Source organism: Dermacentor andersoni, chromosome 7 (assembly GCF_023375885.2).
Source record: "Dermacentor andersoni chromosome 7, qqDerAnde1_hic_scaffold, whole genome shotgun sequence".
Lineage (NCBI taxonomy): Eukaryota > Metazoa > Arthropoda > Arachnida > Ixodida > Ixodidae > Dermacentor > Dermacentor andersoni.
Window position 1 is genome coordinate 3,088,232 of NC_092820.1, and position 27,417 is coordinate 3,115,648.

Sequence of the window (27,417 nt, forward strand, 5' to 3'; positions counted from 1 at the left end):
AGTACAGAAATAATTTTTCAATGTTGTGCAGTGAAAGTGGCTAAAAGCCACCAGGAATGTAGTTGTTCTGACCACGGCCACCCAAATGCGGCTAAAACATAGTTTAGCGCCATTCACCGATTCCCGGTGGCTTGTATCGCGCGCGCGGCAAGGTTGTCGTTCACGCAGGTCGAGCTCCACACCGACGTGATATCGGCGCAACATGCGCACGTGATAACGATCTTTATGGCGAGGCTTTTGCCGTTCGCTTTTGCCTACTGCGACGCTGCTGCCGCACACCTTGCACTTGACAAACGACATCAGTGCGTTCACGGAGTCCTACTGAGGATAGCGAAGCCTGCCTCAGCGTTGACTGGCGTGGCTGCAACGCCGTCGGCGCGAGTGAGCAAATCATCTCCCTCTGCAACAAATCCGCACGCTGCAACTTTGCAGTGTCACGCCGAACGCGGCCGCTGTCCGTAAGGATTTCACTCATTTGTGAGCTGGCTAGGCCTACTTCGGCATCGTCCGCGGCTTCGGCATCATTTGCGGTTGGCAGCGTGCTATTCTCGACGCTTTTGAGCTTTTGAAAGTTATAAGCTGATCGCTTCTTCTTTTTGCTGAACTTGTGCCTGGTGGCGAACTTCCCCGGTGGATCGGACATAGTTGGGCATGTGCCAACAAACCTACGAGGCGCGCCGTTGCGTCGCCTGTGGAGTGGAGCAGATGATGGGAACCTCGTGCAGCCAACCACAGCACGTGTTTTTGGTCACATGCGCTAGTCAACGAATCGGATCGCACATTCGGGCTTTTTTGTCTCCCCGGATTTCAACGTTACTGGCGTACCGACGGAGTCACTTTTGGCGGGAAATTAAAGAAGGAAGGCTCCTCTTTCCAACGAGACCAAGATGGCTGCGATCGCGCGCATAGAAAAAAAGCTACGTGCTGCGATAAAAAAGGGCTGTTTTTGCACGGAATTCAGCTCGCAGCGATGTTATGAATTGATATTGTGGACGAAATACTGTTGCGTGAGATTCGAAACTTGGTGAATTAAAGGAATATTAGCTGCAGATATTGAAAATTTCATTTTAAAAAAATCAAATTTTTTTTTTCGAGATTTTTTCGCCGCTAAGAGCACACCCCCCTTAAAAAAACGGCAATTTGTAAGTGTCGCTGGGCCAGAATTGAAGGCCCAGCTCGAAAATTTGCGCTAAATTCGAGCCGCCAAAGCTCCAGACGATGCAGGGCGATCGCCGCCATCTTGGTCTCGTTTGAAAGCTGGTTTCCCTACTTCATTTTGGCGCCTTTTAACACGACGAAGGCATTCTGTGAGCGACGGTATCAGTGACATTTTCGAAGGGTGAAATTCGGAAAGAGCGACAAAGATTGGGCGAAGTGCACGCTTCTCCGAGGTGCAGCCCTCCGATTGGCCTTGGCGCACACCTCCTCTCCTTCTCGAGCCGCCTGGGCCGCGTGCTGATGGCGTGGTGCCTTCGCGTCGTCTGCGTGCGCCCGAGGCTTCTCTTTGCTGTGCAGCGTTTCGCGCCGCACCGTCTCTTTTCGCATCGTTCATGTAAATATTTTCATCGTTAATTCGCTCCCTTTTACCTCGCACTTTCGTTACTACGTTTATTAGCCAGGCTGGCGTGCGTACGTACGTGCATGTTTTTGTGCCGTTCTGATGGGGCGGGACTCGCGTTTGAGATCAAGCACGTGGAAAGTGGTCTGCAGAAAGAGACATGCTTGGAACAAGATAACTGCATCGTCGAAAACAACTACACCAGCTTTGGTGTCATTGTAAGCAACAGTACCACCTATCGACGCCGCTGTGCCGGGCTCACCGGGAACGGCCACTTCGGTGTTGTCGCAAGCGGCAGTACCGCGGTCCCCCGGGGCTGCTGCGCCACACTCAGCCAGATCGTCAAGTTTGGTGTTACCGCAAACTATCACACCACGGATCAACCCCACTGTTCCAAGCTCCTCGATAACTTCGGTGTTGCCGCAAGCCATGTGGGTCGATGCGGCTGCTTCAAGCTCCTCAAGACCTTCAACTTCGGCATCGCCGGTGGGCCCAGCTGGACCAAGCTCGCCTGCGCATCGCATCGACACGTTTTACTTGGAGGCTGAGTGCGCGGAGCGCGAAAAATGTGCAGACAACATGAAGTCTTCCTTGACAAAAAAGTGTGCGACTTCGCGGAAGTTCGAGCTTTTAGGAGTCGGCGCGGTGAGTGACTACAATGATCGCGGCACGGAGTACATCATTGTGGACATGAAAGTTTTGCAAACGCTTTTTGCGTCCACAACGTGCAGCAAGTGTGGGATGGCTACTATCGAGCTTAAAAAGTGCAATGAGAAACAGTACGGCCTAGCGGTGAGGGTACTGCTCACGTGCGCAAGTTGTGATTTTGTGGAGAGGCACTTTTCGTCGCCACAAGTCACCGGACCATCAAACACCACACCCTTTGAGGTCAACCTCAGGGCAATAAAAGGCATACAAAGTATAAGAAAAGGAGTTACAGCCCTCGCGGACTTTTGTGCCACCCTGAACCTCTCCCACCGGGGCCTTCACCACAAGACCTTCAGGGGACACATGGAAACCATGGTGCGAGCTTGCCAGACAGTAGCTACAGCCACAGAGGCAGCAAGCGTGGAAGTAGTCAGAACCGTCTACAAGGACTTCCTCAACCCTGTAGGAAACGTGGACGTCATTTTTGATGGCACCTGGAAAACCCGTGGCCACAATTTTAACATAGCTGTGGGATGCATTATTGAACTTTACACAGGCCTGGTGCTGGACCTTGTTGTCCTTTCTCGGTATTGCTGTGGCTGCCAAGCAGCACCTGACCCCGATGATGATGGCCACGGTGACTGGGCTATGACCCACAAGTGTCAAAAAACATTGACTGCAATGCCGGACGGATGGAGACGGAAGCAGCACTGATCCTGTTCAGGCGGTCCCTGCAGAAGAATGGGCAGCGCCACGCAATGATTCTGTCTGATGGTGAAAGCCGCACTTTTAATGCACTGACTCAAGACGGCATCTATGGATACTTGGACATTGAAAAAAGAAAGACTGTCTGAACCATGTCCATAAGCGAATGGGGACAGCCCTTCGCACCTTGGTGGAGAAGAAAGAAGCCCAAGGAGAGTCTCTTGGTGGGAAGGGGAGACTTACCCAGGATAAAATAAAAAAGATAACAAACTATTATGGGTATGCTCCGAGGAGCCACAAACATGACGTTCCTGCAATGCAGAAGGCAGTGCAGGCCACACTGTTGCACGACTTCAACGGATGAATCCCCTGATCAGTCATTGTCCTAGTGCTTCTTCAACCGTGCCCTGGCCAACCAAAAGAAGCCACCAGCGCATAAAAACCCTCTGCAAAGGTTTATTCGCAATGCACTAGAGCCAGTCTTTGCAAGGCTAGGTGACCAGGCCCTCTTACAGCACTGCAGTGATGGCATGACACAAAATGCCATTGAGTCCCTGCACTCTGTAATCTGGGCCCAAAGCTCCAAAACAGACACGGCTCATTGCTGACTGTGGAAAGGGGTGTTGTGAAGCAGTGTCATGCTGCAATCAGGGAATGACACAAACCAGCAAGGCTGTTGCAGTGCAGCTTGGCTATAGTCCTGGTAGCTCCCTCATTCGAAGGAGCTTTGAAAAGGATAAACAAAGGCTTTACAGGTCTAAGAAAGGTCAAACAAGAGACTGAAAAGATGAAGAGAATGGCGAAGAAGCACAAGCCTGACAGCACGTAAGACTACTGCCCAGGTCTTGTGAACTTGTGAGAGCATTCAAAAACTTGAAAGTGACTATCTGGGTGTGTTTTTTTTTTTTTTTTTTCGTCAAGTCCGTTTGCCTTATGAAAGGTTTGATAAAGTTTCCGTGAATTGATTTCGGTAAATTTGGTGTTCTTATGCTCAGCAACACCTGGGCAACATGTTAGAGCCCTGAGGTTTTCCATTTGTTCAGTAGACAAGAGCTAGTGGCAGTAAAACTTTAAAAAACTGTAAATGCAATTTTCTCAGCTTTCTTTTTTTTGTCAAATACTTTCGCCTTACGGAAGTTTTGATGATGTTTACGTCAACTGATTTCAGTGAACTAGGTATCATTTTCTTTTGGTAATATCTTGCCTATATCCTAAAGCTTTCCGTTTCTTCTTAAATGTGAGGGCTAATTGCTGCCACATTGTTCTTCTTTTCCGAACTTTGCGATTTATTTGTGATAAACACAATTACTTTATTGGTATTTGCTTAGCTTTAGGATATGCAGTGAGCCTTTGGAAATGTCTACACATACTTAAAAACACTTTATTTTAATGAGAAATTATTAAAAGGTCCCTAAGAAATGACCTAATTAGGTGTATTGTATTCTGTCATATCTTTTCTTCCAAGTGAGATATTTTAAATGTAAACACATATTTGAAATCAGCATTCTACAATATATCTCCACACAAAATTTAAGCAATGTATGTCGAAAAATAAACGTTTTCAGGACCCTCATTTTCCCTTAAAGAATGTCGACAGCGGCGAACACAGTCGATGATGGTGAAAATCCGATTAGCGGGTCAAGCGCGTCGGCTTTTATACATCAGTGGTCGAATGTTCCAGAGTAATCGCTGGCACCTGCGTGTCTTCCGCAAAGTTATACACCATTCGCGTCACACATACATGCAATCGGATTACACGAGGTTCGGTGACAGACAGCGGATGGAGCCATCGATTACATTGCAGAAACTTCCTGGACATGCAGGCACGTCCTGCGCAGTGCAATAACATTTGTTAGGCAGTGAAACGTGGTCACCCGATAAACAAGTACACATGTCAATACCCCCCTCTTAAAAAGCCTTGACTCGATGCTGCAAACAAACGAAAGTAATAAACAACAGTAATTTCTCTTCTGTGTGTGTCATCCAAATGTTGTGCAATCGAGCGTCTAATAAAAAAAAAAAAGACACCCGTAGCAAAGAAACAACAAAGGAAGTTTGCCAGCGTGCATAAAAGGGCTTAAGATGCACCACGTGGACCACTTCAGATCATGCGTGGCGCCGCTGTGAATGCGAAATGCCGTTTGGCACGACCTCATAGTCCAGTGCACCAATACGTCAGATGACCTTGTAGGGTCAGAAATGGCGGCGCAATAGTTTCTCACCGAGTCCTCGTCGACGTATTGGGTCCAAACCCAAACACTGTCGCCAGGCTGGTACTCGACTTAGCATCATCGGAGGTTGTAGTGTCGGCTGTTGGTACGCTGCTGGTTCTTCATCCGTAGATGGGCAAGCTGTCGGGCTTCTTCGGTGCACTGGAGATAGGTAGCGACGTCAAGATTCTCTTCGTGAGTGACTTGCGCCAGCATGGCGTCGAGAGTCTTCGTCGGGTTCCCGCCGTAAACCAGCTTGAATGGCGTGATCTGTGTTGTTTCTTGCACTGCTGTGTTGTAAGCAAAGGCAGGACCGCGTCCTACGTCTTGTGCTCGACATCAACGTACATTGCTAGCATGTCGGCGAGGGTCTTGTTCAGGCGCTCTGTGAGACCATTTGTCTGCAGGTGGTAGGCAGTTGTCCTTCTGTGGTTTGTCTGGCTGTATTGCAGTATGGCTTGGGTGAGCTCTGCTGTAAAGGCCATTCCTGTGTCGGTGATGAGGACTTCTGGGGCACCATGTCACAGCAGGATGTTCTTGACGAAAAATTTCGCCACTTCGGCTGCACTGCCTTTCGGTAGAGCTTTAGTTTCAGCGAAGTGGGTGAGATAGTTTGTTGCCACGACGATCCACTTATTTCCGGATGTTGACATCGGAAACGGTCCCAACAACTCCATCCCAATCTGCTGAAATGGTCGGCAAGGAGGTTAGACCTGCTGTAGTAATCCCGCTGGCCTTGTCGGTGGTGTTTTGCGTCACTGACAGTCTCGAAATGTCTTGACGTAACGGGCGACGTGGGCGGTCAGGCGCGGCCAGTAACACCTATCCTTTATCCTTGACAGCGTCCGGGAGAATCCGAGGTGCCCAGCGGTTGGAGTGTCATGTAAGGCGTGAAGTACTTCTGGACGCAGCGCTGACGGAACAGCAAGAAGGTAGTTGGTGTGGCCTGGTGAGAAGTTCTTCACGGGCAGGTTGTTTTCTAGCGTGAACGAAGACAATCCGTGCTTAAATGCCCTAGGGACAACGTCAGTGTTCCCTTCCAAATACTCGACGAGGCCTTTGAGCTCTGGGTGTGCTCATTGTTTAGTGAAGTCTTCCGCGCTCATTATTCCAAGGAAGGCATCGTCATCCTCGTCGTCTTGTGGTGGGGGATCAGTGGCGGCGCATGATAGGCAGTCGACGTCGGAGTGTTTTCGTCCGGACTTGTAGATTACCCTGACGTCATATTCTTGCAGTCTGAGGCTCCACTGCGCCAACCATCCTGAAGGGTCCTTTGAGTTGGCTAGCCAACACAACGCGCGATGGTCGCTGACGACTTTGAATGGCCAGCCTATAGGTGTGGGTGGAATTTTGCTGTAGCCCAAATGATGGAGAGGCATTCCTTTTCAGTCATAGAATAATTGTCTTCTGCTTTTGACAGCGAACGGCTAGCATACGATATCACCCGTTCAAGTCCGTCTTTCCTCTGGACTAGGACGGCACCGAGGCCTAGGCTACTGGTGTCAATGTGGATTTCGGTATCGGCGTCCTCGTCGAAGTGTGCAAGTACCGGCGGCGACTGCATGCGTTGTTTGAGTTCTTGAAATGTGTTGGCCTTTGGCATTTCCCACTTGAACTCGACATCATATTTGGTTAGATGTGTTAGCGGCTCCGCGATGCGTGAAAAGTCCTTGACAAAGCGCCTATAGTAGGCACACATGCCAAGGAATGTGCGCACTGCCTTCTTGTCGATTGGCTGCGGGAACTTTGCAATGGCGGCTGTCTTCTGCAGGTCGGGGCGTACTCCAGATTTTCTGATGATGTGGCCTAGGAACAAAAGCTCATCGTAAGTAAAGCGGCACTTTTCCGGCTTCAGAGTGAGCCCTGATGACTTGATGGCCTGTGATACTGTCGCAAGCTGCCTAAGGTGGCCATCGAAATTTCCGGCGAAGACGACGACGTCATCCAAGTAAACAAGATACATCTGCCACTTCAATCCTGCTAACATCATGTCCATGGCACGCTGAAACGTTGCAGGTGCCGAGCACAGTCCGAATGGCATCACCTTGAACTCGTAGAGGCTGTTTCGCATGACGAAAGCGCTTTTTTCACTGTCTCTCTCATCGACTTCTATTTGCCAGTAGGCAGACTTGAGGTCGATCAACGAGAAGTATTTAACGTTGTAGAGCCGATCCAAAGCGCCATCTATCCGTGGAAGGGGGTATACGTCCTTCTTCGTGGTCTTGTTCAGTCGACAATAATCGACGCAGAAACGTAGGGTTCCGTCCTTTTCCTTCACCAAGACTACAAGAGATTCCCACTGGCTTTTTGACGGCTAGATGACATCGTCGCACAGCATTTCGTCGACTTGTGTTATAGCTCCACGTTCTCACGGCGAAACTCAGTAAGGGCTCTGGCAGAGTGCTCGAGCGCAGTCTTCAGTTATTATGAGATGCTTTGCGACTGGTGTTGGTCAAATCCTCAGTGACGTCGAGAAACACTCTTTGTATTTTCGGAGAAGACTTCTGAGCTGTTGCTGCTTACTCATGGGGAGACTTGGATTTATGTCGAAGTCTGCTTCGGGAACTGTGCTCGTCAGGGTAGATGCGGCATAATCCGAGAGGACAAACGCATCGCTAGTGTCCGCAATTTCCTCGATGTATGCGATTGTCGTGCCTTTGTTGACGTGCTTGAACTCCTGGCTGAAGTTTGTCAGCAACACCTTCGTTTTTCCTCCGTGCAGCCCAGCGATCCCTCTTGTGACACAAATTTCATGGTCTAGTTGTAGACGTTTGTCACCCTCGATGACGCCTTCTGTGTCAGCGGGTGTTTCGGTGCAGACGGAAATAATACTCCTGGAGCGTGGTGGGATGCTCACTTGATTTTTGAGCACACTCCAGGCTTGGTGAGTACGAGAGCTCTCCGGCCGTAATGCTTTATCTTCCGACAGCGTTATCGATTTCCACGGTGTTGGTTCAAGAAGTCCATGCCGAAAATGACGTCTCGTGAACACTGTTGGAGGATAGCGAAGGTGGCAGCGTAAGTTCAGTCAGGAACAGTAATTCGTGCTGTGCAGATTCCAGTTGGCATAATGAGGTGTCCTCCAGCGGTCCAAATTTGAGGGCCTTCCCATGCAGTCTTAACTTTCTTTAACTTGGCGGCGATGTGTCCACTCATGACGGAGTAATCGGCCCCTGTGTCCACTAAGGCGGTGACCGCATGGCCGTCAAGAAACACGCCGAGGTCGGTGGTTCTTTGTCTTGCGTTACAGTTAGGTCTTGGCGTCGGATCACTGCTGCATTGCGTTAACCTGTGGCTGGTACGTGGCGTCGTCAGGTTGTCTTGTGTCGGTGTACTTTTCGCCTCTAGACTTCGTCGGCACGGTGGCGTGTCATATTTATGTGGTTGGGACGGTCTCTTCAGCGTCCTCGTTGGTGGCGGAGGATCTTCGTTAGTTCGACGAACAGCAAACGCACCTCCATCGCTTGCTGCTTTTAGTTTTCCGGATATGGGCTCTCAGAGCGGCCCCAGGCTGGGCCACGGGCACTGCGGCGACAGGTAGAGGCCTGGTGATGGCGAACAGGATGGTCGTCGAGAGCTCCACTGAGTAGTGGTGAGGTAGTTGGCGATATCACGAGAATGTTTACCTTGCTGTGGGCCCGAAGCGTTTACGGCAAACCCTCGTAGTGCCATTTCACGGTATGGGCATCGGCAGTAGATATGTCCGGCTTCCCCTCAGCGATAGCAGAGCAGGCGATGGCTGGGGGCGCACCAAGTGTCCGTCTTCCTCGTGTAGCTGCGCTGGGCGACGAGTGGGCATCCTGGCGGCGGTGGACAACGGAATTGTGGCATTACAGGGCCCTGGCTCGGTCGCGGAAGGGGATCTTGACAACGGGCGATGGCGGTGTAGGTCATTGCTTCCGGCACGGGAAGCGACGATTTGGGCTGCACTTCGGTAACGCCTAGTGACCGTCGAAGTTTTGTCCTTGATGATGTCGGTGACTGAGGACACCCGAGGTTGCGACGAATGAAACATCTTGCACAGTTCTTCGCGCACAATGGCCCTGATGGTCTCTTGGAGATCACCAGAGCCCGGCGCTTGGATGGCACACTGCGGCATGAGCACTTGGCGGTTATATTGCCTAGTGCGCTTTTCTAGAGTTTTCTCAATCGTCGTTGCCTCTGTCAGGGACTCAGCTACGGTCTTTGGTGGGTTTCGGATCAGTCCGGCGAGAAGTTCTTGCTTTATGCCTCGCATCAAGAAACGAACTTTTTCTCTTCAGACATTTCCGGGTCGGCGTGCTGGAAAAGACGGGTCATCTCTTCCGTGAAGATGGTGATGGTTTCATTTGGGTAGTTGCCCTCAGGTTTCCAGCAGAATTTCGGCCCTTTCTTTTCGGACAATGCTTGTGAACGTCCTCGGGAAGTTACTGCGGAACAGGTCCCATGTTGTAAGGGTGGACTCCCAGTCCTTGAAGCAAGTCCTCGCTGCATTTTCCAAGGAGGAGTACACATGTCATAGCTTATCCTCAGAAGCCCAGTTGTTGAAGTTCGAGATCCTTTCAGTGGTTTCGACCCAGGTTTCCGAATCCTCCGACGTACCCCCATGGCAGGTAGGGGGCTCTCTGGGTTGTTGAAGTATGATGGGTGACACTGGGGTTCCCGTTGTGGTTGTCTTGGCCACAATCTTGGTCTTCCCAAGTAGAAGTCCGTGCTCTGGGGCAGCTGTTGTAGACGGCTGCTTGCTTGATGGTCCAGGACTACGTTGGCGTTGGGGGGTTGTTGGGGGCATGCGGAACATGAGCGAAAAGCGCCTCCACCAGATGTCTTGTGGTAGTGACGTATAAAGAACACAGTAGCAATACTCTTTAGATCACGATAACGGAAAAATTACCTAGTATCTTGTAAACAAATTTTGGAGATAGGTGCGGAATCGCGTCAGGAACGCAGAAAAGAACAATTTAAAATTCGAATTTTGGTCTGATTTTTGGTACCAAAAACTCGGGTCACCTCTTAAGCGGTCAACCAATATATTAGTTTCAATGGCAACAGGGCAGGAGATTCATCGCAACGATATTTACACCGGAATTATTTATTAGGCGGGTATGTATTAACAATGCTTTACTGTATGCAGTCTACTCTTATTTAAAATAGCCCTGAACCACTTTTTATCGAAATTGAAAAATTCATTTGAAGTTAAATTACACTCTTTCAGAAATACTGTGCCACAAAATTTCTTCAATGCGTTCAGCAGAAACAGAGTTATTGGCAATGAAACGTCCCCTATGCAGTGCTTCTGCTCCTTCTTAAACGATTTGCCCTGTGAAGGCTGCGGTGGAGCCTACTGAACATAGCAGGTAGTTCAAATGTGATTTTAGATGTTAATGTAGATGCCACAACTTCCGATTTTGGTGCCTACGATGTGCCACATGTAAGCCAAACATGGTTATCCTCAGCGAGCCGCAGTTTGCTCAGCCAGTGGACTCGTCGTGGCACCGCGCGGCATCCGTGAAGTCTATACTACGTAGAAGATTACAGCTACATGCAACTGCAGCATTTGCTTTGCACAACAAGGCTAGAGCGCGCTCGCGCTCATATGCTCCTGTCTGGCTGTACTAAGTAGTGCAGACTGGCTTGGGTCCTGCGCCAGCTTGACCAACAGATGGTAGTCAATATAGCCAGCAGGGTGTCTACCAACCGGGAAAACCGGGAATTCTCAGGGATTTTCAGAAGTCTGGAAAATCTCAGAGAAAACTCAGAGAATTTGTTGTTCTATCAGGGAAAATTAGCTGTAATTTTATTGAAAGGGTCAAAAGTTGCGGTAGTGCTGGCTCGAGTAACAGACAGGATTCTTAATGAATCGTCTTTGACATCCTGTCGTCGGCCGAAGGAGTTGCCAGTGTACAGTCAACGACGGATTTTCCGGATTCCCGATAATTTGGATGGCTTCGTGGCACCACCACGTAACCCATAGAGTCAATGTATCAGAATGTCTGAAATTTATGACGCGAGAACTCTTCGCCGTCCGATTTTCTGGACATTTTGCCGTGACCACAAGTCCGAAACGACATTAATCAAAGCCACCATTGCTGCCATTTTGATTGCCTCTCCGCCTCAAACCGGCGCTCTCGCACGCAGATCCCCTGGCAGCCGTAGCCACCACTGAGGCAACGCTAGACCTAGCTGCTTCGACGTTCACTATAAAGCTTCTTGCCATTGGGTGCCATGTTTTTATTGAGAGAATTCGCGGTTGTCAGCAATGGCATGGACTCCACCTTTGTGGTCCTCGCGATTGGCTTAGAAGGTTGGAAAGCATGGTGCGTTGTATAATGCCGGTTCCCAAAAGTCAGCTTCGCCTCTGTACAGAAATGTTACTTGGGGAAGCATACACAAAAGTATTGCAGTGAAGCATAACAAGCCTGGGAAGGGGCTATAGCCACATGACACAGTATGTATTCCTTAATTCAGGAAGCACAGGAATCCTTAGGGGTGATAGTGGTGGCCAGAAGAATCGGTAGTCACTAAACCAAGTCGAACTGCTCAGGCCTGTTGACAAGATATACATGCATCGCCGTGCATTCTAAAGCAGTGAGTGGTGCTTTCGTAGATTGATGGTACTGTTAGCATTACGCTTACGATCTTGCTAGACAAGTGCCTCACTTTTGAAGTAGTGAATACATTTGCGAAGTTCTAATATAGCTAGAGCATGTCTTGCACTATAGGAGTGCAGTCACGCCCACTAGTAACAAACCCATATATAACAATCAAGTTTACATAGTTGTAGATAGGAATGCTAAGTGTAACATTAAGAGGCAGGAAGAGAGCGGTAGTTGACATTAAGAGCAAAAGAATGAAGTTGGGCAGGTCATGTAATGTGTAGGGCAGATAACCGGTGGGCCATTGTAGTTGCAGAATGGGTGCTACGAGAAGGGAAAAGCAGTCGAGGACGGCAGACGACCAGGTGGGGCGATGAAATGAAGAAATTCTCAGGCACTGGTTAGGATCAGTTTGCGCAGGACAGGGGTAATTGAATATCACTGGGAGGGGCTTTTATCCTGCAGTGGACATTGACGTGAGAGATGGCTTATTAAAATCGGTTCATGTATAACAGCCCTTCAAGACATGGTGCAGTTGTAGCAAGTGCTCTGACCTTGCTTGCAAGAAGCGAGAATATAAATGTATGAGTATGCTAGGAAAAAGCAAGATGGGCTTTTCTGGAGTAGCAGAATCATTCAAAGACGTGTTTTCTCGGACGTCCTTCCCAGAAAATGTGAAGGAAAAGCATACAAAAGAGCAAGAAAAGCCTTTTGAGTGGTGTATCATGGTAGCTATTGGGCTGTATGGACAAGCTACGTTTTTCTTGAGTCGTTGACAAGACCACAACGCTAGCAGTAACGTGCGACCGGTGCACACAACCTGCAATGGCATGTGCACACTGGCAGTTTTTCTTCATTTCATTCCTTTTCTACATCCAGGTTTGCAGCCCCTCAGAGATGCCTGCCTAGAGAGTGGTTGTCGGTTGCTGTATACAGCCCATTAGCTACACCCCCGAAAGGCTTCTCTTTTTTCTTGCTCTTTCACGCAGGCATGAGGAGCTGACATGCAATTGTACACACCAAGGTGATGCATCAGAATCATAAATAATAATGAAAATGAATATGCATAAAAATTTTGTTAACAGTATATTCTCATTTAACTAATTTGCGTGCCAGATGTGGTAGCTTCGACGGGGCGGCCGGACGCGGGACCTACAGCATGAGGCCTATCGTCTGGGCACGAAGCGCCGCAAAAGCAGAGCTGGACTGCTCGAGTCAGGGGCCAGACAAAGAATGCGTTTATTCCAGTGAGTAGAAACCAAACACGGCAGGGTACACTTTCAGCGTTGGGCGCGGAGAGGCGCTAGCGGTCATAACCATTCAAAACCAAAACTGGATACCGAAACAGGATGTCACCTCTCCCATAAAAGAAAATGCGCCACTCGCTCTCCTCACACAAAAAAAGCAAGAATCACAATTTATAGAACACAGAAGTGTAAGCAGATATACAATGAATAATTTTTTTTTAAGAAAGAATACAACATAAAGACGCTGAAAATGCACACAAATTCATGAACACAATTGCACCGAAGTTCACAAAAGTACCTGTCTTGGGAGGACAGTGAAGGGGTGCATACTTGCAAATACGTCATACATGATAATAAGAATTCAATGAATACAAGAAAAACTGGCAATGCGCACATACATGTACCCCTCTTTTGAAGGATACTACTTGTATATTATCTACCTAACAAACATGCAAGGAAACACATTTTTGGTGCAAGAGGCGAATTCGCATGGGAGGGTTAAAACTTCACTAGAAAATAAACCAAGGCAGTAAAGCTACTTGGAAACATAATCCTTAAACCGTACCGGTGTTGTCTGGTACGTGTAGACCTACAGAGAACTGATTCTGGTTGTGGAGTAGGGCCAGAGAAATTACTCGTGAATGACTTGGAATGCGTGTCGGTGTCCAGAGTGCTTTCAGGAGCACTATTTTGGGAGGGAGTGTCAGACGGAAGCTCAGGAGATCCTTCTGCTTGGGGTGAACCCGGTTGCGGTGGTGAAACAGGAGGTTGTAACCCGTCTGGTCGAAGGAGAAGGCTGGCGAGGCCGCCATCTTGCGTACCCGGGCAAGGAAGGTGATGGTTGTTGGCACCACCGTGTCGCAACGCGATCGGCGTGCGAGGTGTTGAAAACTTCAAGTTTCTTGGGAACTTACTCCACGCTTCGTCCGATTCCCTCAGCCTTCTTGAGCGTGAGGGAAGGGTTTTGTTAGACTAACCTTTCATGTGTTCTTGCTGATGCGACGCCTTGCAAGATATGGTCACGAAGGGACTCTGTGCCAGTTTGTGGTAGCTTCGATGGGACGACCGGATGCGGGACCTACAGTGTGAGGCCTAGCAGCTGGGCGCGAATCACCGCAAGAGAAGAGCCAGACTGTCTAGTCGGGGACCAGATCAAAAACGCGTTTATTTCAGTGAGTAGAAAGCAAACACGGCAGGGTACACTTACAGCTTTGGGCATTGAGTGGTGCTAGCAGTCATAACCATTCAAAACCAAAACTTTATACCGAAACAGGACATCACACCAGACACTGCAGAAGTAGATGAAAGATTCAAATTCCTAATGCGTTTCCCTGGTGCATATGTTTAATGATGTGGAAGGTGCAACTCGACACCCAATAAGGATACATGTGCCATGTAACATTGGTCTGGGCTGCAGAAACAACATAAGTTACACACTCGTCAAACTAATCATTCAGAGTTTGTGCTTATCCATCTGAGCACCTTGATGATCTAGTCGGCAATGCTGCTAGCATACTTGCTGGTCCTGAATGAGTCTCGAATGAGTTCTAATGGCTCTTGTATGGTGTAGGCCCAAGCTGAGGCATCGCAGCAGAAGATCACTGGCCCAACGGAGCGGGAGCAGTGGCTGGAAGAGCGCTGTGCTGTCCTTGAAGCAGACCTCCGGCAACTGCATGGACTCCAGGAGGTGGGTGTTGCAGACTTTTTCAGGGCCGCCGCAGATTGACTGGCTTGAATTTTAAAGAAGTTCTGGCCACTGATTCTGTCACATCTACTAATAGCAGTTCATTTCTCCACTGACAACTCATGACTACTTGCTTGGTGCTTTTTGGCCCCTTGCACCACTAAACACAGCATCATCATAAATTCTGGCAACACTAGTTGCATAGGGGTAGAATGCAAAAACGCTTGCATGCCAAGCTTTGGAACTTCCTACCGTAAAAACCGGAATATAGGTCGAACTTTTTTTCAAAAAACCATTGCGAAAAGTCGACCCTCGTTTTATATACAGTGGAACCCCGTTTATACGTTTTTCACCAGACCGAGGAAAAAAAACGTAACAGCCGGGAAAACGCAACAGTGAGGAAAGCTCCGAAAATGAATGAAAAAAGTGCAGCTTCAGCTATAGACTATTTATTTCCACAAAAGTTTAGAATGGTGGCTTGCCGTTTCTTTCGCTCGCTAGAAATCACCACACGTTTCTCAATAGCCTGGAAGGCCGCATTGCTGTCAGCGTCGCTGTGAGGTGCGACGTACCTGCGGAGGAGGTCCAGAGCCGCGACGGCTTCTCCAAAGCTAGGATTTGGCAACTCCCCGGCATCATGCGGCTCATGCTCCTCGTCGTCACCGCGCCACGGCAATGGCAACGGACCGCGGGAAATTGGTGTAAAATCTTTGGTGTAATCATGCTAACATGCTTACGATTGTTTAGTATTACTGCGGAGCGCGCGCGTCCGAGCAGCCCGGTTGCGCGCAGCGCGGCGTGGTTTCGCGAGAAGTGTAAACAAGAGAGGAGAGCTGGCCCGATAGGCGGAGCAACGCCATGAGCAAAACCAACTTCCGGCTTCCCTTTAGCTATAGCTTCACAAAGAGTGACGTCGGGGTCTCTCCCGAGTTTCCTTCCTCCGTGAGTCGACCCGTCCAACAAACCATGCGGTGACCGTAATCACAGTGATGATAGTGAGATCATTTTTCATGAATGGCCACCTAGTGGTGGCCTCTCGAACTGGCGTGCAGCTTTTTGCAGCCAGTTCCATAGCCATGCCCGGCCAAGCCCGGTCAAAACTCGTCAAAAGCCAAAATGGCGGTTGGAGCGCGTTGCCTACTTTAGCCCAGGCGGTTTCGGGTTGCGACGCATCATGTGAAAACGTTTTCACAGCTACTACGTAACAGTGGGGTTCCTTATACATTGGATCCTATGGAAGCTATGCCGGGACCGGATGAAAACAACGTAGCAGCCGGGAAAACGCAGCAGTGAGGAACGTAACAGCGGGGTTCTACTGTACCGGACATTGGCGGAATAACTACGGAAGTCTTGCAACAATGGGCAGATGAAGTAAACAGCCGCCATCGCCATCAGCAGCAGCATGGCATGGTGACATCACCGGCATTTTGCGTTTCCATTCTCACAAAGTTATATTGGTAAAAGGTTGCTTTTTCACATTTTGGTTCAAAATGAGCGGAAGCCGACGGCAATTCACCGTCGCCTTCAAGAAAAAGGCGATTGAGTACGTGGAAGCCCACGGCAACCTGGCGGCACAGCGCGAATTTGGAGTATCCGAAAAGAGCATTCGGTAGTGGCGGAGGCAGAAGCAACGTATTACAACTTGCAGCAACCAAAAGAAAACGTCATTTCGTGGGCGGACCGCAGAACAGGAAGGCAAAGTTGCGGAGTTCGTCTGGGAGCTGCGTGTAAGATCGCTGCCTGTGACTGCCGAATGCATCTGTTCGAAAGCGGTAGAGATCGCGCGTGCCTCTGGACTGGGCAGCAAGAAGCACTCGTCATCCGACACTAGTTCGGATGACTCTGATCAAAGGCGTTGCTCCGATTAGGAGTAGTGCTTGCACACTTCGTGCCCTTCTGTGTACTGTACACCCGACCAATTTTTAACAGTATCGCGCGACCATCGACCCGCGTGTTTGTCAGCTCCTTATGATCACGGCACGGAGCGGCGAAATAGCAAAAGTAAGCGCATGTGTACACATGCGCGTATCTCGTTTGTTTGTTTTGCCGCTCAGCGCTGTTAATAAGGTGCTGACAAGCACACGAGTCGATGGTCGCGCAATACTTTTAAAAACTTGGCCATGTGCACATGCGGGGAGCGTTTAAATACCGTATTTACTCGCGTAATCCTCGCACTTTTTTTCGCTGAAAATCAACGCGAAGTTTGGGGGTGCGATAATTATGCGGGGAAAATTTTCAAGCAATTGTTTCGGAGTGTTAAATGCAAAGATGAATGGGTGCAAGATCAGGATTGTCAGGTCCGCAATTGTAAATATAACGAAAACATTACTTTCAAGCGTAACTTATCTTCGTTATGAAAGTACAGGGTGAACGTAAGCTCAAGCTGCTAAAGCACTTTATTTGCCGCGCGCAACTTCCCCATCACTACTCGCGTTGCGTACGTCCTGCAGGCAATTGTACTCTTCATCAGAGTCCGTGTCGACACTGGAATCAATGGTTTCTTCGTCGTCCCACACCAGGTGGTCCTCGGTCGCATCCAGGGCGTTTGAAATTCCTGTTTTCTCCCAGTCTTCGGTCCACGGAAGGCCCGGCGCGTCTTATCAGTCGTCTTGAGTTCGTCGTGCTGCCGTCTCCAATACCGGACGCAAAACTCGTTGACGCCGAAGTGTCTGCTGGCGGCGCGGTTGCCATGTTCCAACGCATACTCAATAGCTTTTAGCTTAAAAGCAGCTGTGTAGCTTGCATAGCGTCCCATGGCGAAGGGGCACAAAGAGCACGGTGCAACACGCGAACAAGGCAAACGAGGCCTACGAGACACCAGAGAGCTGGAGGCACCTTCGCAAAATGGCGTAGCGGTGGTGAGTGGATGAGCGGTAGCGGCGGTGGCAGCGGATGATAGCACAGTACCGCCGCCTAGTAGCACGCACGCCCAACCATGGCGATCGCTACGACAAGCAGACTGCTCGCGGCAGTAATGTTGGGGGTGCGATGATTATGCGGGGGAAAAAAAATTTTCAAATTTTTGATAGCCAATGTGGGGGGTGCGAGCATTATACGAGTAAATACGGTAAATACTGTCACCATTGTGCAACCGGCTGAGTTGCATGTATTTCAAGGTAAGGGTGTCTTTCGGTAATTTTGCCATTGAAAAAGATTTTTTTTTCATTTTTAGAATTCGTTACTTGGAGGATCGACCTATATTCTGGTCTGACCTATTGTCCGGTTTTTATGGTACATTAACTTTTTATAAGTAAATTGCCATGATTTTTGGGTGAAGCATAAAAACTTAATTTTCAGACAAATTTCCGTTTGTCAGTGACTTAGGTCATTCTTGCTGCAACTATAGATCAGAGTGTCCTTACAGAAGAAAGTTTGTGAAGTTTTTGTAAACAGTCAACACCTTTGGTCATGAAACAATTTTTAGTATTTGTCACCAAATTTCTTGCCTGCAGTTAAAAATATTCCGAGTCCACTGCCATGAGTGGCACTGACACTCGCAGCGCTAATCTCGTACGCATACATAAATACCAGGGGTGTGCAAATGCCGAATAGTAGATGTCGAATTGAATATTGAATCGAGTATGAAAAAATGCTTCACAAAATTTATTTTATGAAAACATTGGGCAAGAAAATACAGGGCTGCAAATGCTTGGTAGTCTCCTAGCATTGCATAACAAGAATCTAGCACTGCTATCAAGATATACTGTGCAGTCTGCTCTCATAAAAGGAACACCAAACTAGTAGGCTACTGACTACAGCTCAGTCCTGGTGTATGAAGGTCTGGAAAACATTTTCTTTATCAACAGAATTTTTGTTAAATAGAATGAAGTTCTTTTTTTTTCGGTCTCAAACTAATGAATTAGTGACATTCTATTGTATTGAATACCAGTGAGGTTCTCAGTTTGATAATGGACCTGTGTCTTGCGGCAATATTTTATTTATTACACTCAAGGTTTTCAGTTCTTAAAATACCGAAGGGCTAAACCAACCTTACGGCAGTTGGCGTATCATAAGGCCAATCTTAGTGACGGACAAAAGGACCGTGCATCACGTGTCTCAATCACCACTCTGCGCATAGCACTGACGGTAACGAGCTGGTACCATGATTATTATTATCATTCCATTATCAGGTTCAGTGTGATTTGCCACGTGTCAAAGAATGAAATCTAGGGGGTCGTAGCAAGATTGCGCGATGCTTGCCCCTCTCCCCCTCACTAATCTGCAGTCTCTCGCTTTCGTTTGTGAGGCGTTTTGTCTGGTTTCCGTGTGTCGAATGGCTGCTGCGAATAGATCTGCGTCAATTCGGCACTAAACTTTAACTTTAGTCGCCAATGCCCGATGAAGCAGTGTTAATTAGGCCTGAGGCATTGTGGCTGTGACAGAAATTCACCGCTGGCCGATGTGGTAACGGGGTTCACAAGCTGTCGTAGAATGCTTGCCATTAATATGTTTATGCCAGTGGCTCATCGGTGACCGACGGCTGTTGAAGTTATGTGAAGTTCGGTGCCATGTTATCCAATGCGCTCTGTATACCTAATGGTGGTTAATCAGCCCGATCTTCGCACTTTACAAAAAACGCTGCTTTTATTGCCATTCTCTCCGTCCGCGTCGTTTTGTCATTTTCGATCGATCCTGTCGACCCGGACAAACCTTGTACTGACAGAAGCGGCGCCGGCCATTGCGGCACCATTCTCCAGATTGCGGCATTTAGGCACAGTGTGCGCGTGTGCGATCTCCACATTGGGTCAGGGAGCACTTGCCGTGACAGTCTGCAGCCATGTCAGCCGGGGCAGCCCATACAAGGCGTGCTCCTGCTGTGCTGAAAACGAAACGCTTGCTTGGGCGACGTCGAGTACAAGGGGCTCATGCAACATGTGGCACTGTGCAGGTCTCTGCACTGAACGTTGTCACGTAGTAGTAAAGAACACAGTCATAAAACTGTGAATGATGAAACTAAGTTTTATTGAGCGAACCTGTGCTCACAAAAACGGGCTGCGCCTAAAAGCACAATGACAGCAGCGAACCCACTCGGCGATTGTCGAGATCTGACCAGCGGGTCAAGTGCGTCGGCTTTTATACATCACTCGTCAAAGGTTCTAGAGTAATTGCTGGTGCCCACGTGGTTTCCAGAAACTGCTACAGAAATCGTGTCGTGCATGCAATCTGAAAATACAAGGTTTCGCGCGGACATACACATCAGATAGAATGAATGATAACATTCGTGAAAATTCCAAATCGTGCAAGCATCGAGCTATAACGTTTAATATTTGTTAGCCGGGAAACAGCGGTCACCAGAGAAAGATAAACAAACACAAGTGTCAAAGCACAAGTGACACACTAATGTAAAAGAAAGACACCGAACACCAGACAACGCCAACTGCTTCCTGTGCTTTCTCCTCTTCCCCCTTGTCCCGTGTTACCAAACTTGCGCTTCCATTTCATTACACTCTGCCACACTGTGTTTTTTGAAACTCTGTGCACAACAACGTCTGCTATGTTGGTGGATCCTCTTCTTGGGACGAGACACATGGACGGCAAACTTGTTCTTTCTTCTCCTGTCCAAGCTTCCCTGTTGATCCAGAGTGCAAACATGCCAAGTGTTCTCGCCCAGGCATTCTTTGATCACAAAGGCACTCTCACATTTGTTGCAAAGTTTCTTGCCTGGTGGCAAGAAACTTTCGTTGGATTTCATTTTCATGGGACCCAAAACGCTATCTGCTATCTGGTATTGGAGCGCGAGACATTTAGATATTACAATTCAATATGGTAAAAAACCAAACAAAACAGCCATTCTTGCGAATGGCTTGCTGTCTGGTTCTTTGCATTGTTACAATAAATAATCAAGAAACTGGGTTGAAAGCACTATAGGCGTAATGCAGAAGTTGTCGGTTCGGCCTCAACTTGCATGTGCGGAACGAAGCGACTGCACATCCGTCGGTTACAGTTGCTCAGTGTGACTGTTTTAAGGGAGCACCGTTTTCCCTCCCGTGCTTGTGGTGATCGTGCACTTCCGTTCACAACACACTGCTACTCGCAAGCAAACGGACGAGATGGTCGATGATGACAGCGGTCACGTCGTCTCCTAAACTTCTCCGGAGTTTCATATTTCTCATAGTAAAATATTTGGCCCACACAATTCACAACGACACAGTGAAGGGGGACACACGAGCTCACTGTGTCGTTGTCAATTGTGCGCGCTAAATATTTTACTATGAATTCGTAGCAACTCGCCCAACTGTCAGTTTTGCTGCATTTCATATTTCTCGTTCGCAAAGTTCTCCATCTGGTGGCGATTGGGTTGGCTCAATTTGTAGCCGCTTGTATAGTAGTTCTTGAGTCAACGCCCTGTCACACTAGCGGCGGCAGTAGCGGTTTCTGCTGGTGTCCCACCAGGCTAGAATGAGAGCCCAGATTTCAAGGAATGGCATGACCTGCGGAGCCATCAGAGGACCTTTCATTGTCTCCTTAGACCTATTCATGAAGAGCAGGTCATCCAGGAGGTCGTCCTGGTTGTCGACATAGGTGCCACGAATGCATCCACTGGTAGATCAATGCGGTGGTACGTGGTAGGCCATGACAGTACCACCACACCGTTGTATGCTTTGCGTCAACATTCACTAAAGTCATCTAACATGGAGTCGTTGGGCATCTCTGGCAGTGGCAGCCTTGTTGGTGTAGTCGATAGGAAATGGCGCACTTGGTCTATGAATGTGAGCCCTTTGGTGGAAGACGTTGCTGCCATCAAGTCATCCTCACGGTGGAAAAGTAGCGTCCGCGCTGTGTCTTTGGGAACTACAGGGGAGGTCGTATGCGGTAGTCTTTTTTAACGGTAACTTAGCCACCCCTGTGGTGGCTGTTGTGGCAGCTGGAGTACCTTTCCTCGTTGAAGATGAATGCTTTACAAGGCCTCAACACTGTTCATGCTTTAAAAAGCCTCAACACTGTTCATAAGTTGTACTTAGGGCAGTGGTTCAGAGAGCTGCTAAGCTGGTGATGGTCGGTCTCCACACTGCGGTGGTGGTCATTAGAGGAGCAAGAGCAGTGACGATTCGGTTTGCTGTTTTGTATTTGGTCTCCTTGCTCAAGGCTCAACGGCTTGCACGTGACCACGTCATGTCATTTGGGAGATGTCACGTCGTTCAGGAGACATCATCTGGAAGTACAGGATGCTTGTGCATTTCGTCAGGAGCCTTGATGTCGTCTACTTCGTGCAGTTCATAGAACTGGCGTGGGGCATCTTTTCGGTCTCTGCAAGATTTTTTTTATTCCACTTCGTTTTTGGCTTGTGATCTGGAGGCTCATGTCAGTGATCACCTTCTTGTTCAGGATGAACTGGCGCTGTACCCTCGCCTCGGTTTGGAGTTTCCGTTTTTGTACGCACAGGGTCGGTGGTCTCGCATTTGCGCTGACTTTTGCCTGCTTACCAGGTGGACAGACTGGATGTACTACCTGCTATCCTTGCAAAGGGCAGTCCACAGTGATCCAATGTCAGTGCGGCTATGAAGACGAAAATGAGGCTGGCTGATGGCGTAGTGGATCTTTTCGTGGTAATCAAGCACATTGGTGGATTCAGCTTCATATTTGTCATCGTTGGTCACGAGCTCTACAATTTTGGTGTTAATTCAGCGAGGCAATGGCCTTTGTCATCGAGTTTGTTTAACCCTTTCGCTGTCGGACGTTTCTGGCCATGACGCACCCCCAGTGTCTGCTTGGTTTCAGGAAACGAGCATAACAGGGAATGAACATAGCAATTTATTTTTGATTATGATTGGTATACAAATAACATAGTCAATGCAATATGCACATTTCAGTGTTCTGCAGCTGTTGTTAGTAAACATCATCATCATCATCAGCCTGACTATAAAATCCGTTCAACATCCGAATCTGACGATGCGGAACCCTCTTCCTCTCATGCGACTTTGTCCGAATCCGAGCTCGGCTCGTATTCTGAATCGGAATTCAGCCACCGCTCCCATGAGCAGACGAAGGTCCGGCGCGCCGAGCCATCCGAAAGTAACCGCGCGCAGGGAGGATGCGCTTTCAGTCGCCCGCGCAACGGACATAAATGGGACGTTGCTTGTTCAAGAAGACAGAGGGAGATGGAAAAAGGCTAAACAAAGTTCAAAGGGCTTTACGTTTACTGCTGCAAGTCGGAAGCAAGGGTGCGGCGAGAGAGCGAAAGCAGCAATCGAGTCACCCTTTTTGGAGAGGCAACGGCACGTGCGCCTGAACTTGACGCGCCGTAGCAGGCACACCAACAGAAGAAAAATAAAAACCTTCAAACCAGCAGAGATGGCAGAACAACCCTTGAACCCATAACCACACGCGCGCAACGCATGATCCAGCGAACGCGGAGCCACCGCGCCACTCAGCAAAGAGAAAGTGGGGAGTGGCAGTCGCACCGTACTCTTCAATACATGGATTAACACAGGTCGGGGCGAATATACGAACTTGTAGAAAGAGTCAACAGATGGCGTGGCCAATCCAGGAGCGCCTGCTTTGCGCTCAGGCGCGAAATTTTGAACGCACGATAGAGAACGTACCGGTACGTCAGTGACGCCGGGGGGGGGAAGCGCGATGACGTACCGGTACGTCCGTGACAGCGAAAGGGTTAAGAGCGCTTGCAAGTCGGTAGTCGTCGATTCATCTTCTAGAAATGCTTTGGTTGCGGCGGTGGTGACACGGGTAGCAGTGCTTCAAGTGACATTGCTCTGATGGCATAGTCAGTACACGATCGGTTATGCGGACTCTCAGGCTTCGTTGTCTGTTTTTTTTGGATGGTTCATGACTGACCACTTCCACTTTAGAAATTCCATCAAAATGTCTGTACTGCCACATCACCGCCCTCCTCATGTAATGCCCTGCTGGGGCCCTTAAAATATAATAAACCATAAAGATTCTTCCCGCAACAATATAATTAGCAGGTGAAACCACTTGTACAGTAAAACCTTGTTAAGTGTACTTTCGTTCATTTGGAAGATTGGATAACTTGGGCTCGTCCGCAGGTCCTGGCAGGCTTATGCGTTATTTATTGGTTCAAACTCACGTTAATTCTGACAACTCTCAGAGCTCTGCAAGCGCGGCAAGCTCCTTGTCGACTGGTGTAACGTGTGGGATATGACAATTAATTATGACAAAACTGTCTATTTATGTGCTACGAAAAAGATCAACAAAAGGAAATTTACGTATGGCATTGGGGACAACATAATTAGTCAAGTGGAAGAATACAGATACCTGGGCGTGACTTAATGTCTGATCTTAAATGGTCATCCCATATCTCCAACATCTGTTCCGCTGGAAGGAAAAAGCTAGGTTTCTTAAAACATAAATTAGGCAGTTCTTCAAGCGCACTTAGACTTCAAGCGTACAAATCATTTGTTAGACCTACTCTTGAATATGCCAGCATAGTATGGGACCCACACACCACAATCACCCGCCGTGGTTGCTCAGTGGCTATGGTGTTGGGCTGCTGAGCACGAGGTCACGGGATCGAATCCCGGCCACGGTGGCCGCATTTCGATGGGGGCAAAATGCGAAAACACCCGTGTACTTAGATTTACATGCACGTTAAAGAACCCCAGGTGGTCCAATTTTCTGGAGTCCTCCACTACGGCGTGCCTCATAATCACAAAGTGGTTTTGGCACGTAAAACCACATAATTAATTACACCACAATCAACATAGATAAATTAGAAAAAATCCAGAGATTAGCAGTAAGGCTTATATATAACCGGTATAAGCGAAGGTCTGCCATGTTACATCAGGTAGCCCTTGAGCCATTGGCTGAAAGAAGAAAGGCTGCCCGGCTGCGGTTTTTCACTCCTTGTATTTTCGAAAACTAGGCATTCAGCCACAGGACTACTTCGAACCGGACTCAACCAGACCCTCACGACATAAACATAGTCATAGCATTAAGCCAATATTTGCCCGCACGAATTTCTTCAAACATTCATTTTTCCTGAAAACAATATCCGACTGGAATTCCCTGCCTCATGATTCACCTTTCCTTTCTTCAACTTTTTGAGAGCCTGTATAGAAGTATGTATATGTATGGTTAGAAATGATGATTACTTATTAACTGTGCATAGTGTGCTTCTTTGTGTACAAGGTGTATTTGCTTTGTAACCTTGTTTAGTTTTGTTATATTTTCTGGATGTAAATTGTAACTTCACCATTGTTGCTGATCCTAAGGCGTAGTGCTTACTAACAAATGTATGTACCCTCTCCTGCTTGGACCGATCCAGTCTGCAGTATTATGTAAATAAAAAATAATAAATAAATGTGCTACGCTGTAGAGTGAAAGCTGTGCTGGTGTCCAACACTGAAACAAAGCGGTACAGCCCACCATAGCCGTCACCTGAAATCATTCGTGAATGCCAGGATGCTTTGTGTCTATTTGTGCGTTTCTTATAGCTTTTAATCTTACGTTTGCCACAGCCCGTAGCACCGTGTCAGCCTATAGCAATTGTGGTTTGGTCCGCTGCGGTTGTGGCAAGTTTCGTTTTGACTTTTGGCTGAGTGCACAATGCCACAAGTATGGCAGAAGCTGTCAAAGGTGAAGAGGGCTGGCTACACTGTGATGGACATATGATCCGTTGGTGACAATGGTAAAAGGTAATCGGGATGTGCGTGCAGTAGTGATCTTGGCTGGGGCCGTGACCACGGTGCAGAGGAAGTCTCGAGGTCTTAGCCGCTGCACAGTAAGCACCGATCTATCACGAGATGATGATAGTTGCAGCTTCCACACTCCCTTTGTGCAAAACAGGACCCGGATTTGCTGATTCATTCAGTAAATGAAAGCTGGTTAACCTAGTAAGCATTTGTTTTTAGTTTTTTTGATACCCTTGATAATTTGGCATTAAATTAATTCGGACACCTTTTTCAGTCCGACATCTCTTTCAGGCAAAAATAGCTGGAATGGTCGAATATCTGAAGATTTTAGACGAAGAATTGCAGTTGAGCCTGCTTATAGCATTACCGGTTTTTACAATAATCCGATGTGAAATGTAGAGCTGCCCCACCACAAACCTTTGTGTATTTAATGGTAACATAAACCGTTTACTTACTTCTTCTGTTTGTATTTTCCGGAAAACATCCTAAGGCACCTGCTGCGTAAGCTACGATGGGCCAGTACACTAGCGGTGTGGGCAGTTTTAAACTCAGTCATTGAGCATACGTTCAGCATGGCAACTGTGTGGCTGGATGGCATTTCATTGTCAATCCTGTGTGTGTACGCTACTGGCAAAAACAGGACAAGTTTCACGCTACAAAGAAAATTGGTCTCCAGTCCTCGCTTTGAAGGTGTTTGGACAGCGAAGCTGTAAACTACTAGAACAATTACCTATTATGACATAGCTTGAAATTATTCACGTGGTGACATTCACATGCACTTTACCTGATTATTAGTGTGTAACACTTCAACGGCCTGCAACTTTTGCCGCCACTTCGCGCACCTACAAAGGGCAGACCAGATAGTAGAGGAATGCACCTAGCCATACTTTCGAGGTGCCTAGTATGCACGCTGCTCTTCAGGAGTCCTATATGTGGCCTTCCCATAGCACTGTCGCAACACAAATGGTTTGCTAGGTGAGGCACCCGTCGTGGTGGCTATGGTATTGGGTTGCTAAGCACGAGGTCGTGGGATTGAATCCCGACCACGGCGGCCGTATTTCGATGGGGACGAAACTCGAAAACACCCGTGTATTAGATTTAGGTGTGCATTAAAGAACTCCAGCTGGTTCAAATTATTCCACACTATGGCGCACCTCATAATCAGAATGTGGTTTTGGCACGTAAGGCCCCATAATATATTGTTACGGGGATGTTACGAGTATAAAAAGACTATATTTACAATATATATACAGGCTGAGTCAGAGGGCTGACCACCAACAACATGCAGCAGCCAGCATCTCCGATCTTCTTCGTCCTCTCTCTTCTTTCATCCTTCCGTAACGAGATATATATTGTCACGAAAAGACAATGTAAGATGTGCCTGGCGTCATCGAGGCAGACTGTTATACAATATGGCGTGCAATAAACTCAAGCCGGCGTCCTCAGCTTCTACTTCTACTTCTCCAGCGCCCGTCTCTTGCTGAGCGCGCGTTCCAGTCCCAACTTTTTTCAGCGCTGGCTCATGACACCTAGCGGCATTATTCCCCCGCCAAAAGAAAGGCATCGACCCGATGCTTACTAAACTAGAAAGAGGAAGTGTGGAAGTCTTATGAGGTCGGATTGGCGTCGCCTTAACGCGGGAAATACGGTTTGAGGCGAATTACATGCACTATCTCTGAGTGGTGCTGTCGACGCCGAGGCGAGGCGGCACCGTCGGGAATGACCTCATAGTGCACTTCACTAACACGGCGTATCACTTTGTAGGGTCCAAGGTATCTACTAAGAAGCTTCTCAGGCAACCTTTGGCGACGGATTGGAGTCCACACCCAGACTTGGTCACCTGGCTGGTACTCGACTTGCCGATGTCGAAGGTTGTAGCGTCGTGCGTCTGTACACTGCTGCTTCGCGATGTGTATGCGTGCAAGTTGACGAGCTTCCACTGCGTGTTGAGTAAGTTGCTCGGCGTCGGCAGCAAGTGATATGTCGGTGTCGTGCGGGAGCATAGCGTCTAGCGTGGTCTGGACCTCGCGCCCGTAGACAAGACGGAATGGTGTAAATCGTGTGGTTTCCTGAATGGCGGTGTTGTACGCGAATGTAACGTACGGCAGGACTTGATCCCATGTTTTATGCTGGACGTCCACATACATAGACAGCATGTCAGCAATGGTTTTGTTTAGCCG

The 27,417-nt window shown here is 48.3% G+C and overlaps 1 protein-coding gene across 14 annotated transcripts in view; it reads left to right on the forward strand.

Annotated features, from left to right (window-relative positions):
- The window catches only part of LOC126535675 (uncharacterized), a 364,982-nt gene that overhangs the window by 209,274 nt on the left and 128,291 nt on the right, over positions 1–27,417 (forward strand). For all 14 annotated transcript variants that reach the window (XR_011895591.1, XR_011895592.1, XR_011895593.1 and 11 more), the window contains exon 16: positions 14,514–14,630. Coding sequence is in view for 11 of the 14 variants with exons in the window: in XM_050182488.3 (XP_050038445.1) it covers positions 14,514–14,630 (117 nt within the window). In the remaining 3 variants the exon portion in view is untranslated. The remainder of the gene's footprint in view (positions 1–14,513; positions 14,631–27,417) is intronic.